The 15,376-nt window shown below is 40.9% G+C and overlaps 1 protein-coding gene across 4 annotated transcripts in view; it reads right to left on the bottom strand.

Moving 5' to 3' along the window:
- KLHL2 (kelch like family member 2) overlaps window positions 1-15,376 on the bottom strand; it is a 106,638-nt gene that overhangs the window by 10,985 nt on the left and 80,277 nt on the right. For 3 of the 4 annotated variants that reach the window (XM_023725474.1, XM_004390640.3, XM_023725475.1), the window contains 3 exons: window positions 14,949-15,065; window positions 12,146-12,295; window positions 6,471-6,588 (listed from right to left, as the gene is read on the bottom strand). In XM_023725474.1, coding sequence (XP_023581242.1) covers window positions 6,471-6,588; window positions 12,146-12,295; window positions 14,949-15,065 — 385 coding nt within the window. The remainder of the gene's footprint in view (window positions 1-6,470; window positions 6,589-12,145; window positions 12,296-14,948; window positions 15,066-15,376) is intronic. The other variant, XM_023725473.1, reaches the window with a different exon arrangement.

Genomic DNA, 15,376 nt, shown 5'->3' with positions numbered 1-15,376 from the left:
GAGACAGGTCCGGCCATCCTGGAGGACTATCTGAAACATGGTGCCCATCCCTCAGAGGAGACAGGTCCGGCCATTCTGGAGAACTATCTGAAACATGGTGCCCACTCCTCAGAGGCGGCAGGATGAGCACACTCGGGTGCTGTAGACTGGAGTCAGCAGTGCAGTCAGAATGTGGACAGGTGTGAGGGGACGCATAGGTAGATGACAGCCCACATCCGGTCCCTGAATCGGCCTATGGCAAATGTGAGGGACAGTCACCCAAAATCAACGTGTCAGAACCATTCTGGCAGCCCAATACCACGTGACCCCGTGGAAGAAATATCATACCAACAGGCAAGAGCAATCTTCTGACCAGGCCACCTTCCTGGAACCAGGACCCAGACACTGGGGTCCTGAAAAAAACCTCACAGGCACGAGCCCAGAAGGTCCTCAGGGCAGCTAGTTGAACACACACAGAACAGAGGACCAAAGAGTAGCTCAAAGAGAAGAAATGGGATGAGGCACCTCTCGCCCACCATCCTGCCCGGCAGATGGCACTGCCAGCCCCAGACATGCCCAGGTTCCAAAAAAAAAACCAAACCCATTGCCATCGAGTCGATCTGACTCATAGCGACCCTACAGGACAGGGCAGAAACGCCCCATACTGTTTCCAAGGAGCAGCTGGTGGATTCGAACTGCCAGTCTTTTGGTTAGCAGTGGTAGCTCTTAACCACTGCACCGCCAAGTACCAAAGGAAGGCTTAAAAACATCAAGGAAGTCACTTCAGAAAGCGGGACCCTCTGCGGCACAGGGCAAGAGCAAGGGTCTCCCTTGCCCAAGTCCAAGGGTGATACAGGCTGTTGATCTTTAATAAACACACCCAAACTCCATCGGAGCGACTGCTTCCAGAGGACCCTGCTGTGACAATAACTGACTAGCGAAATTACTTACAATAATCGTAAATTATTTAACTGAGTAACAAAAGCAAAACTATGTCACTCCCTGGGGTACCATTTTGACTCTTGGCCTTTTCAAACATTTATTTACAAGCTTAAGAAATGAAACAGTATTTTCCAATTACTTGAATCTACAGAAATCTTCCACAGCTTTCGATTTTGAATTTTCTATTGAATGTTTTTAAATGAAACTGGTATATGTTTCTATTTATATGTGACCTATGAACGATTTTTACATTTTTAAATGGTTAAAAAAACAAAAATAATATTTTATGACATGTAGAAACTGTATGAAATACAAACTTTAGCACCCATAAATAAAGTTTTATCGGAACCAGCCACACCCATTCATTTACACACTGTCTATGGGTGTAGCAGAATCTGGTAGTTGCAACAGAGACCTATGGCCCATAAAGCCTAAAATACTTACTCTTCAGTGGTTTAAGAAAAAGGCTGCAGACGCCTGAGCTGAAGAGAAGCTAGAAGATCCCTGGATGGAAATCAGATTGCTAGACTCAGGGTTTCAACCATGACTTTAGTTTTCTGAACTTTCGTTCAAGCCACTATCCTGACCTCAGAAGCTCCTCTCAACATTCCCTCTGCTTTCTTCCACTGTCAAGGCCCTGTTCAATTTCACGTTGGCTATGAGGCCTTCCCTGAGCCATTGCAGCCTGAAGGGATTCCCTCCAGACCCTGAACCCCTACAGCAAGTAACACCTACATAGGGCAGCTGAGGTTACTAAATCCTGTAGAGTTTGCAATATCACTGCTTTAAACTGCCCAAATTTCTGTTGTTTTTAATTCTGAATATAAACATTCTGCTTATGTCACTACCTGGACTAGATTATTAAACTACTTGAGGGCAGGCACTGTGCCTCGCACGTCTGTGAACCCAGCACAGAGAACTGCAACCACCAGCAGTAAGAGTCTGACGAGCTCAATGTTTCATATGATGTCTGTATCTGCACGTTGTCACGTGAGGCATGCACCCCTGCTCTCTACTGTCTTACTCCCTGGTGCTTTGTCCCCCTGGGCTGTGAAAACATGGTTCTGCAGTCCTCTAAGGCGTGGACCCTTTAGAAGTCAAATGAAGCTGGCTATGTAGGAAGCTGCATACCAGGTAAAGGAATAACTTTTCAGGCCCTTGTTCAAACAGGAAATGAATATTCAAGCTAATTCCTGGTAAATCCAGAGGGTCTGAAAAGAGCTGTAGGCAGTGGATGAGCAAAGGATCAAGGGTAATAAGTGGATTTTCTGAGTGCCCCTTGCTGGCAGGGAATGTGGTAGGTCTTCTGGAAGGGCTGAGGTCCAGTGAGCAGTGAAAAGCAGGCAGCACATTTCAGCGTGAAAAAATCCTGCATCCCAAAATCGTAAGTGACACTGGGAATATTCACTGTGGAAATCTGAGCCAGCGCAATTTTCATTTTCCTTTCTCTAGAAATGAAACAAACAAAAAAACTATAATCTCTTAGGGATATTATAATATGCTTACAAAGTATTAGGATATTTCAGGTGACAGAGAAGAAATACGAATCAATCTGCAAGGTAACATTCTCCCCAAAGTTTCTGAGCAGAGAGGGGGCTGAACTAAAAGTGTGATAACCTCCAAAAGTGACCAAGGACCCAGAATGCCCAGGAGTTGGAGTAGTCGGCCATGATAACACAGTTAGTCGAAGAGCACTTACATCAGTTCTCACCTGGAGGGGATGGGGGCAGGCTGAGAGGGAGGGAAATGAGGGCAGGAAGAGGGCAAAGCTCACTCCTAGCTCATCATTCGGTAAACAGCACACACACTCTGGAATACATCATGTCTAGTAACTTACAGTGCAATGAAAAGGGGACCGTTTCAGGAATCAGATGTGAATTAAGAAGCCAGTTAGTAAATACATTGGAAAACTGCATTTCCAACAGTGACAATAAAGGTAAAATGCCTAAGAATAAACTTGCCAAGACACATATAAAACCATACACGGAAAATGTTAAAAAGCTACTAAAAGCCATAAAAGCCATGAACAAATGGAAAGCTGTAACTTGTTCTTAAATGAGTATCACATTATAAACGTGACAATTTGCCCTGAACTAATGATTCCAGAGTAGTCAGGAAAATTCTGATTAAAAAGGAGTAAGTAATAAGGAAGGAACTAATCCTATCACATATTAAAAAATATTATAAAGCACAGTAATTAAAACTGCTTTGTTTTGATGCATTAACAGGGAAGTGAAATCAATGAAAGAGAACAGGAAATTCAGAACAAAACCGAACAAATGTGGAAATTTAGTATATGGTAAAGGCAGCACTTCAAATGTGTCGGGGCAGGTAGAGTAGTCAATAAAGGGGTTGGACGACTAGCTAGCCATTAAAAAAACAAAATCCATACCTTACTTCTTATACCAAAATAAAGTCCAAATATTTTAGATATGAATATAAAAACTAAAACTATAAAGTACTATAAAAATTCATGTTTTTAAGATGTAACTTTGTTAAAGTGGAGAAACCAGGCAGATAACACCAGAACCAAGTGATCAAGGTTAGCATCACCAGAAATAACCACATTGCTACTGTGTATCCCAACATGATGCTCCAAAAAGGAAACATTACCTCTGTGGTCTTTCTTCCAAAAATCCAGCACCTCAATTTAATCCTGATGAAACATGAGACAAACCCAAATTGAGAGGCATTTTACAAATCACCTGACCAGTACTCTTCAAAAGAATCAAGGTCATGAAAGACAAGGAAAGACTAAGGGACTTTAACAGATCAGAAGAGGCTAAGGAAAAATAAGTGCAATGCAGGATCCTGGAACAGAATAAAGACACTAATGGAAATGTTGGTAAAATCCAAGTAACATCCGTCGTTCAGTTAGCTGCAATGTACCCATGCTAATTTCTTAGTTTTGACAACTGTACCATAGTTAGGTAAGATGTTAACATTATGTAATGTTAGGTTATGTAATGAAGCTGGGTGAAGAGTGTACCAGAACTCTTTGTACTATCTTTGCAACTCTTCTGTAAATTTAAAATTATTTCAACATAATAAGTAAAAACACAAAAGTATGTGCGTGTGTAAAAAATTAATACAAATAAAAGATCAATACAAATACACCATATATGATAAACAAAAGGCTACTGTCCTTAATGTGATGATTAATTTTATGACTCCGTTTGGCTAGGTCAAACACTCGCCTAGATGTTGCTCTGACAGTTACAAGTGCTTAGCATTTAAATCGCTGGCCTGAAGTAAAGCAGACTACCCTCCAAAATGTGGGTGGGCCTCCTGCAGTTAGTTGAAGGCCTTCATTTCCTATGGGAGAATTCTGCCTCCAGACCATAAACAGACATTTTGCCAGAACTCCTCTGCTCCTCTACCTACAGACCTCTGGACTTGGGACACAAGACGGACAGAATTGCCAGCTTGTTGCATGACATACAGATTTTGGACTTGCCGGTCCCCTATTATACGACCAAATTCCTCAAAATCTCTATGTATCTATCTACGTATCTACCTAACTACCTATTACCTATCTTACTGGTTCTGTTTCTCCAGAGAACCTAAGACACTTAATACGTAAGTGTATCTGTCAAATCAAAGAAACAACACAATCCAAAATGGCAAAAATCATCAACTGACAATTTAGAGAGAAAAATGTCAGGTTAAGATGAGACGGCTTATTTTACCTACGAATTTGGTAAAGCTCCAACTATTTAATTACAAGAAGTTGTCAACAGTGTAGTGAGAACTGGCGTTCCCATCTTTCACCGTTACTGGGAATAATAATTAGGATATCCTTTAAACAGCTCAATCCAGCTCTACGATTTTTTTCCAAGTTTGAGCTTTTTTATCCTAATTTTTAAAAATATATTACTACACAAAGGTGACCTCTGAATTTCAATAAACATAAATATAACACTCTCATTCAAAGTTTAGCCAATTTCTCCAAGAGCTTCTAATGAAAGGACTTAAATTATTCAGAATTCACCTTCAATTTAAGGTTTAATAACAGAAAGATAATTGAGTAACATCTACAAAATGCCGCGGGGGGGGTTAAATTAATACTTTTATTTTCATTATCCCGTTTTCACAACACTCAGGGGACACCGCACTCCTGTCAGGAGTGATGGAAAAATTCAGGAAGGGTGATGGCTGAACAAGTTTAATGTCACTGAACCACCCATGTGAAGACCGCTGAAATGGTACGTTTTGTCACCTATATATCAGCAAAATTTAAAAAAATCGTTTTAAGTACACACACTCACATATATTTGAACATGTACATAATGACGTATGTATGAGGAAATTCACCGCAGCATTGTTTCTGATAGCATCAGATTAACAAAAACATTAATGTTCTTCAATTAAAAACCAGTAAAATTATACCACATCGAGACCAAAACAAACAAAACGGACAGCTCTTAAAGAACGATGTACCTTAGATATGTTAACGTGTTAACACAGAGCTTCCATCACAGACATGTTCCATTACACTTAGAACTCGTTTTGCTATGAAAAATGTGAACTTAAAGGAACACGGATCCAAGTTCGAGTCCCAGGAAGAATCCAAAGAGTTTGCAACTGCCTCTGCTGATGACAGTTTTTGCTAAATAAGGTCTGTCAAAACATATTTGTAAAACGAATGCTTAAAAAAAACGTGTTCGGCATGGAATTGTGTCCCCCAAAAATGTGTGTCAACCTCGCTAGGCCACAATTCCCGATATTGTGTGGCTGTCCTCCATTTGTGATCTGATGTAATTATCCTAAACCAAAAAACTCAGTGCTGTAAAGTGCTTTAGGAATTCTCGGGTAAAATATTTGAGAATTATTTTACTTAACACATGCAATAAAATCTTTATTTTAGAAATTATCTATAAAAAGTATTTTTAACTAAGTTACTTACGTAACTTCTTTAAAGTTATAGAAGTTGTAGTTTAAAAATATTCTTTTTGTTTGTTTGTTTTTGACCAACCACCCCTTCGTGACAAAAGGCTAGCTCATTTTATTTATTTATTTTTATTTAAATTTTTTTATTGCGCTTTAGGTGAAAGTTTAGGGGGCAGATTAGTTTCTCATTAAACAGTTAATACACAAATTGTTTTGTGACATTGGCTGCCAAGCCCACGATGTGTCAACACTCTCCCCTTCTCCACCCCGGGTTCCCTGTTTCTGCTGTCCTGTTTTCCTGTCCCTTCCAGCCTTCTCGTCTTTGCTTTTGGGCTGGTGTGCCCATTAGTCTCCTATATGTGACTGAACTATGAAGCACGTTCCTCACACGTGTTACTGTTGGTTTTATGGGCCTGTCTAATCTTTGCCTAAAGGGTGAACCTCAGGAGTGACTTCAGTACTGAGGTAAAAGGGTGTCTGGGGGCCATACTCTCGGGTTTCTCCAGTCTCTGTGGGACCAGTAAGTCTGGTGTTTTTTTGTGAGTCTGAACTTTGTTCTACATTTTCATCCAGTACACAGCTATTTTAACCAATACTTTTCTAATAGAGACGCTCCCAATGGCCCTGCAGTAGAACTGAGCGTAAGGCATCCCACTTACCTGCCCTGCACCTCCTGGAAGGTAACTCTGCTACCTGGTGCCACCGTTCCTCTTTAAAGTCATAGCACTCCACACTCCGGATAGCCTTTGGGGCTTGGCCTCCGACCACCACCATCAACTGGAAGGCAGAAACGTGAGCACTTGAACCAACAGCTACTGCACGTTCAGGGGTGCAAATGTCCTACAAAGACACTGGTGTGGAGAGTGCTGGGGTGAAGGTGGGAGGGTCAGTGGGGAAAACCACCACCTAGCCAACACTTAATAAACATCAACAAAGGGGGCACATGTTAGAACTAAAGGTCTGCCATCTAGCACAGTTAGCAAAAATAAGGATGTCAGAAACTCTGATCCTTCAAGCAAAAGCAGAATTTAAGCCAAAAAACAGCAGGCAGTGAGCACTGGCAAGGCTGTGGTACGTCACAGTGCTTGCTATAAAATCGATTCTGGTTTTGCAATGACCAGAGATTCAATCTCCACAAACTAGGAGAGCAGAGAGAAATGAAATTTATGTTAGTGGGTAGGTGAGGTGAAAGGCGCAGTAAGGTATTAAAAGAAAGATAAAAGAAGCAGGGGAAAAAACCTATGGAAAAAGGAGGAGTGACTGAACTGGAGTTCACAAGAAAGCACAGATTCCTTGATCTCAAGTAAAGAGACCTCCCTTGAAGCCCCACAAATAAAACAGCCAAACAGGAGACAGGAGACATCAAAATGAACAAATGCACAATAGTCTAGTGCTGAGAATGAACGAGGTCTACGAGTTTCATCAATTCAGCTCAATCCAGCCGTTATTTACTAAGTGCCTGCCACCTGCATCTGTACAGAACTGAGCCAGGTGCTCTACCTGAGAAATACAAGACACAGTCTCTACCCTCCCAGAACTTACAGATCTCACCGAAGAGACAAGATCCATGAAGCAATTCAAGAACAGTATACAATTATATCTGATCAGACAGCTATATGAATAGTTCATTAATGCTCCTGCTTATCAGAAAACAGAAGTTGCTATAATTTAGTGAAAGTATTTTGGAGGGGGTGGAACCTAATCAAAGGACGGAATTTAGACACCAATGGGTCTGTCTTTTACTGGGTGCATATGGGCACCCTCTGGCAACACTGAAAACAGATGTCAAATCAGAACATAAATGTTAATGATGTCTCATATGGAAAAACTGTAAAGAAAGGTAAGGCTCTTTGGGGAGAGATGAGATGGTGACAGGAAAAACAGATGTTGAAAAGAAAAAAAATCAAAACAAACAGAACATGGAGTAACTCATACAAACAGAAAGGAGAGGTTTGCAACCCTGCCTGAGCAACGACCTACATGTACTTAGAACTATAACCATGGGTACACAGAACACATGACTCCTGAATCTGAGCAAATCCCAAGTTTCCAAAAAGAAGTCTATTTTAGTAATTTAGTAACTGGGGAATAGAAGGAACATTAAAGGTCTTAAAAAGAAGACTGGACATAGACCAAATATGCCACATTTCAGGTCTGCATTCTTCTGCTGTTGAATGCAAATGAATAAAAGGAAGAATTAACAGAGAAAACATACCAATACCAATCCTTCCTACCACCAATGGGAAAAAAGGAAGGGGTTTAAGGTTGTAAAATCACAAAGGTAGAATGCACAGTAAGATCAATATTGTGCTTAGGAGTTTGTGTAGGATCTGTGTTCAAAACTTTCAAACCCTGCCCAGCAGAGTTAGACAACAGTTGAACGAGTTCAGGATAATGTACCTGATGATGATCAAATTAAAAAAAATCTCCGAAGAGAAACTTAAAAAAAATCTACGAGAAACAATATTGACTTACAGATTTCATGATTTTCAAAGTATGACTCTCACACTTTCCATGCAGAAGTTCACATTTGCACATGGAGGACGGAAAGGAAATGTGCTCCTAAATACAGAGAATCAGCAATATTTGTCCTTTACTCGCCCGACAGAGTCAGATGGGAGGAGATTTGGGACTTCAGGAACCAGGCATAACGGGGACAAGGTAGAATACACCACAAGGGGACAGGAAAACGAGGATATTTGTATGAGATCAAGAGACTGCTAGGAAACCCTGTGTGGTTACCACTGAGAGGGCTGCTGAGAACTCTGACCCCCAGCTATTTCTAAAACCCACCTGGTGTCATCTGAGAAACTCCATACTAATTGTGCTAATATAGAAGATGTAGAAAAGTGGAAAGACCCTTTGTATGGAGAAGTCAAATGTAACGTACTTGCGGAGGGCAAAGAGTAAGGAGTTAAGCAGATTCAAGAGGGGCAGTGGTAGTTCAGTGGTAGAACTGTTGCCTTCCATGCGGGAGACCAGGGTTTGAGTCCGGTGCACGTCACGAGCAGCTTGGGTGTTACTATGGTGCTGAACAGGTTTCAGCAGAGCCTCCAGACTAAGCTGAACTAGGAAGAAAAGTCTGCCCGTGTACTTCCAGAAATCAGCCAGTGAAAACCCTATGGATCAGAACAGTCCTCTCCCAGTATGCACGGGGCGCCATGAGTCAGGAGCCAGCTCTGTGGCAGCTAACAACACCCCCCTGAAATGTAGGCCAAGTACATCCTCAACAGGTAGGTAAGGATGAAGGAAAGATTAATATCTCACGCTTACAGATTGCATACTGTTTCAGTTTCTTCACCTACTGAAGAAATATTAATTAAAAATTGCATCCTGGAAAATCAAGCTTCGTGATTTTCCATTTGGAAATCTCAGTAGACACATACTGGGTAAAAATACAGGAAGATACATGCTCAGAAATATGACAGCATTTGTAAAAATACAGATTCCAAAGAGAAAAAGAATATTAAAGTACAATAGAAAAAAATAGTTTTACACTACGTTTAAATCCAAAGGCGCCTTACGCAATCCCGATACTGCCTACTGAGAAGGCAACAGTAATGTCTGGGCTGTAACAAGAATCATTCATGCACATTCGTACCAGTCCACAGAATCGGAGCCTAATGTGAAAGTACTGAGTCACTGTTGCGTTAGAAATAATATCAAGGCCTTACAGTGCTTCCCTCAGCACTACTACCACGCTTTGTCCAAGTCGACTCACTGTTGTAAAAGGCATCAGTGCTCGGAAGTATTGAGTATGAGAAACTAATCCTTCCTTCTTTCTCATGTACCTCCTTAGAATTAATCTTGACTATATCTCTCTAAAACGACAAACGGTGTCACCGAAAGAGCATCCAACACAAGCAACTCCGCAAAATCACATGAGGAGAAACAAACTTGGAGAAGGGGCCGTGCGGGTGGAACACGCAACGTTAAAGCAACAGCTGCTCCTTGTTATTCACCAGGTCGGCTTCCCCTCCTTCTCAGCCTTTCTGATGGAGGAGAATAAGAGAGAACCTTCATGAATCAGTACACTCATTACAAAAAAAACAGCAAAACAACCGAGAAACCCAAAGGATAACATGACTGGAAAGGCTACTCCAATGCCACAGCCAGAGAAGCCCAGAAACAATGTAAACTGAACAGACAACCACAACTCTATAAAAGAGAGGAAAAAAAAATACTTGACAGGATTTTATGAGGAACTCTTTCGAAGGTTTTCAAAACGGCATGTTTATTCCAGAAATTAGATGTAGATTAGTTTCTACTGTAAAGGTCTGCAACAAAGCTAATGACAGCAAAGCCAAAGATGCCAGAAGAGGGGTTATATAAGAGATTTTTTTTACAAATATGAAATGTTTACAAAGTATTAAAGATAAACTATTCAGAAAAAAGTTGGAAAGACCAGCGTAAGAGAAATGGTAACTTTAAGTGGGCCAAGACTCTGGACATTTTTTATCAGCCTATTATTTGCAAGAACAAAAACTGACACCACATAATAAGGACAAATAAGAAGTAATGAAGACTTACAAAGACGGCTACTCACAAAAGCAAGCGAAAGGGTGTTTGGAAACGTGAACATTTATGAAATCAGCAGACCCAGACGATACACACACGAAGGTTCTGAGAACTAACTAACGTACTTACGGAGCCACTTACAATTATTGTTGAAAAATCTTGGAGAACTGAGGAGAGATCAGAAAATTTAAAAAAGGCAAATACCAATTTCCGAAACAGGCTAGGAAGTGAATGCCTTGTAAATAACTTTTGTTAAAGGACAATAATTCTCAGTAAGAATTTAGAATATTTTGATAAAAGTGTTCAAACCTTGAGAGGCCAACAAAATGAGAAGGAACAAGCAAAGGACTGTTACAAAAATCACATCAAATATGAATCCACTCGATCCTGAATCGCACTGGGTATTAAACGCCAAAATACTTATTTTTGGCTTGAATAATCCACATAATCACATGCACTGACTACAAATGGACTGTGTCCGTGGTGAGTATTTCTAACAAGCGGTCACCAGAGGGAGTGGTGAGGGGCACTCTGAAATATTTACTGATGATCTAGAAAAGAGAGGAAATAGCAGGCTGGCAAAATCAGCAGCTGATTCTAAGTTGAAAACTGTTGTCCACACTGGACAAAACAGAAAAACAATACCAATACAGGTTGGAAGCAATTAAAAATGTGGACTCCAGAAATAACACTTGGAAAAACGTTAAATAAAAGTATTAAAGTGAAAGAATTTAAAAGACATCATTCAATGAAAAGGAGAGAGAACAGTAACTGAAGCTGAAAGATATAAGAAAGCAATGGACATCAGATTAATTCTTATTTCTTACTCCATCACTGCCTCAAACACACAGAAGAGTGCATCAATAAAACCATTCTAGAAGAAGTCACTCCGGTGAGATGACACGCCAAGTGGTGCCTAAAGCGTTAGTACCGCAAAGATGCAAACAGAGCAGAAAGAACTGCAAAGAGAGATGCGGAAATGAGGGGTTATTTTGAAAGAAAAATTAAATCAGTAAAACATGAACGGCTTCAACTAAAACGAGGAGGTGGGATATGAACTTCAACACAAGAAGACATGAACATGAGAGACACGGGAAGACATGGGAAATCTATGCTCAAATGGCTACAGGCGTCGCGTGGGTGAACCACCAGTGGAATACAACAGGGAACAGCAAGCAGATGAACTGACCAGTATTTTATCACCCTCAGTCGTAATATGTAATTCTATGAACCACTGGGTCTCTAGTTATACAAACACCTAATCTGCAAAGAAACCTTTCTATATAATCTGACTTTCTTCTTTCTGTCGTGACTAGAGAGCCCTTGGTTTGCACAACTGGTTAAGTACTGAACTACAACCTAAAAGGTGGGTGGTTTGAACCCACCCAGAGGCGACTAGGAAAAAAGGCCTGGCCATCTGCTCTCAGAAGGTCACAGCCTTGAAAACCCTATGGAGCAGTTCTACTCTGGACACGTGGGTTCGCCAGAGTCAGAACTGACTCAATGGCAACTTTTATTTTTATTATAACTAGAAGTAATAAAACTCGTAACGGACCAAAACCAGTCACTTTCTGTTTCAGAAAAGTGACATCAAGCAGCTTATAAAGATTAAGTGAACCAAACAACTCCCACCCTCAACAGACACATATAATAGAAGGGTTGAATTATATACACTACAATGAATTCTTAGGCACATTCTCTGCTGCAGGGAATCTAAAACAATAAAACAGAAATTCAGGCGAGTAAAAACAGTAACAGTTCGCGTCACAAGATGGGCCTTTCAGATGAGGTAACAAGTATGAACGACAGATCTTACCTTGGGAAGGTTCATGGGTGTCCTCAGCCGAGTCCGGACACTCTTCATTAATACACGTTGCTCTGTTGGCAACAAGTGATACTTCATAGCTTCAATGAGGTAATCTTTGCAAGCGCTGCTGTTCTTGACCAAGGCTTCCTCTTCAACCCTCTGAAAGAAGAAATCAAACACACTCCATGGGGGAACTGCAGTTTTATAGTAAAACTGACAAAGAAACAAGTAAAGAGAGAGAAAATAAATAAATAAATAAAAAGGAATTACTATCCTCTCTAGTTCAGTCTAAAAGTACAGGAACATTAATAAATATCACTAAGGAAAATAAATTCATAAAATAATTTCATGTATCTGGCCTGCAGAGAGAAAGATACTCCAGTAATAAAGAGACAAATCGCAATGAAAAATGATATACTTCGAGGACAACCACAAAATAGGATAAACTTTAGATAATACCGTAATGATCTATGTCTGATCTTTAAACGTCAAGTCAAACAGCAGGGTAAGAACATTCAGATAATGAGCGCTTCAGGGTGACCCCGTGCGTGTCAGAGCGGAACTGTGCTCCACAGGGTTTTCCATGACTGAAGTCTTCCTTCTGAGGTTCCCCTGGGTGGACTTGAACTGCCAACCTTTCAACCGACGGTCAAGCATATTAACTGTTTGCACCCAGGGACTCTTACTTGTAAATTAAAGACACTTTTTCAAACACAAGAAGGCAAACAAAATATCCAGGGAAAAGATATAAAAAATTTTTAAATAATGTTTCTACAACTACAAACAAAGTCCTGTCTTGTCCTTGCTATACCTGACCTCAGAAGCAGAAGATTTTTGTTAGTTCATTTTTTTAACAACAGAGGACCCATAATTATTCAGATCACAGATAATGAAGTTTCAAGTAATCTTAAAACACTCAGATCTAATCTCTTAATAAAGACATGTTTCTTTAGACAGCTTCAATTACAAAAGAAGGATGCTAAAATAAAAGAGTAAATTTAAAATTGTCCTAGGAAAAACTAAAGAACCACTTACTCCTATTCATTTCCAATGACCTGATTTTCCTCAGCTTAGAAATAAAGATAAATCACCAAATGTTTGCCACTGTGAAATTATAAAGTAGAACTGAACAGCTGCTGTTGTTGTTGTTAGATACCATCGAGTCAGTTCCGATTCATAGCGACCCCACGGACAACAGAACGAAACACTGCCCAGTCCTGTGCCATCCTCACCACTGTTGCTATGCTTGAGCCTATTGTTGCAGCCACTGTGTCAATTCATTTATCGAGGGTCTTCCTCTTTTTCGCTGACTCTATGCTTTACCAAACATGATGTCCTTCTCCAGGGACCGGTCCCTCCTGGTAACGTGCCCAAGGTACATGAGATGAAGTCTGGCCGTCCTTGATTTTAACGAACATTCTGGCTGTACTTTTTCCAAGACAGATCTGTTCACTCTTTTGGCAGTCCATGGTATATTCAGTATTCTTCACCAACACCACAATTCAAAGGTGTCAATTCTTCTTCGATCTTCCTTATTTGTTGCCCAGCTTTCACATGCATATGAGGCAATCGAAAATACCATGGCTTGAGTCAGGCGCACCTTAGTCCTTAAAGTGACATCTTTGCCTTTTAACATTTTAAAGAGGTCTTTTGCAGCAGATTTGCCCAGTGCAATGTGCCTTTTGATTTCTTAACTACTGCTTCCATGGACGCTGATTGTGGATCCAAGTAAAATGAAATTCTTGACAACTTCAATCTTTTCTCCATTTATCATGATGTTGCTTTTTGGTCCAGTTGTGAGGATTTTTGCTTTCTTTATGTTGAAGTGTGATCCATACTGAAGGCTGTGGTCTTTGATCTTCATCAGTAAGTGCTGCAAGTCCTCTTCACTTTCACCAAGCAAGGGTGTGTCATCTGCGTAATGCAGGTTAACGAGTCTTCCTCCAATCCTGATGCCCCATTCTTCTTCATATAGTCCAGCTTCTCAGATTATTTGCTCAGCATACAGACTGAATAGGTATGGTGAAAGGATACACCCCTGCCACACACCTTTCCTGACTTTAAACCATGTAGTATCACCTTGTTCTGTTCAAATGACTGCCTCTTGATCTGTGTACAGTATTTGGGTCAAATCTCTAAATTCCATTTCTGCAGGAGACTCAGAAGAGACTATCAAAAGAAAAGCAAGGAAAATGTAGCAGAGATGTAGAGCCATGAGCACATTTATTTATGTGTAGTTAAATGATCACCGGAGTCCCTGAGTGGTACAAAGAGTTAAGCACTTGGCTACTAACCAAAAGGCTGGGAGTTTGAATCCACCCAGAGGCACCTTGGAAAAAAGTCCTAGCAATCTACGGCAGAGAGATCACAGCCACTGAAAACCTCATGGAACACCATGGCACTCTGAAACACATGGGGTCAACTTGACGAAACTGGTTAAACCACCGCCACAAATACTGCCTCGGTACGTTCTAATACTTGCTTACCCAGATCAGAAACAGGCTGCCAGCGAACCTCTAAAGAAGGGGAGTGGCCCGGGGGGAGCACTGCCCGGGGGGAGCACTGCCCGGGGGGAGCACCACCCAGGGGGAGCACCACCCAGGGGGAGCACCACCCAGGGGAGAACACCACCCAGGGGAGAGCACCGCCCAGGAGGGAGCACCGCCAAGGACTGCAGGCGACTTTGCTGTTCTCAGTCCCACACCCTAGGATCTCCATTCTGTGGCTCTTATCACTGTGGAACCAGGATCTACAAGCTGTTCAGGCTGCCGGCACAGTTATGCATACTCATGTGTCTTGCACAGAAGTTTACCTGGACTAAATATTCCCGAGGAAGCAAAGGTAAGCGTACGTGTTCCATCAGCCGAGCCATAAACTCTTGCCGTACATCCTTGTCATGGTTCACCCAAGCTATTACTGCTTCAAATACCTTCCAGAAAATACGGGGAGAAGAAAAATAAGTAATGAGTTATGTACCAAGGCTTCTGGATAAAATATGAGACTATTTTTTACTATGCAAAGAAGACATCCAAATTTAATCCACAACTCAATTTTTTTCAAAATCCTGACTCGTGATATACTTACAAAGGCATTCACTCCCTTCCCTTTTTTCGCCCCATTCGGTATTCAGTTAGTACATTTGGTATTTAATAAGCACTTACCAAGTACATTATCTAATCTCCTCAAACTTGAGGGGTAGTTTTGATAATTTGATAACACATGATCTGTTTCACAGTTGAT

The sequence above is a fragment of the Trichechus manatus genome, unplaced genomic scaffold, assembly GCF_000243295.1.
Source record: "Trichechus manatus latirostris isolate Lorelei unplaced genomic scaffold, TriManLat1.0 scaffold00315, whole genome shotgun sequence".
Taxonomy (NCBI): Eukaryota; Metazoa; Chordata; class Mammalia; order Sirenia; family Trichechidae; genus Trichechus; species Trichechus manatus.
The sequence above is the reverse complement of the archived record's forward strand: the minus strand, read 5'-3'. Positions and strand labels throughout refer to the sequence as shown.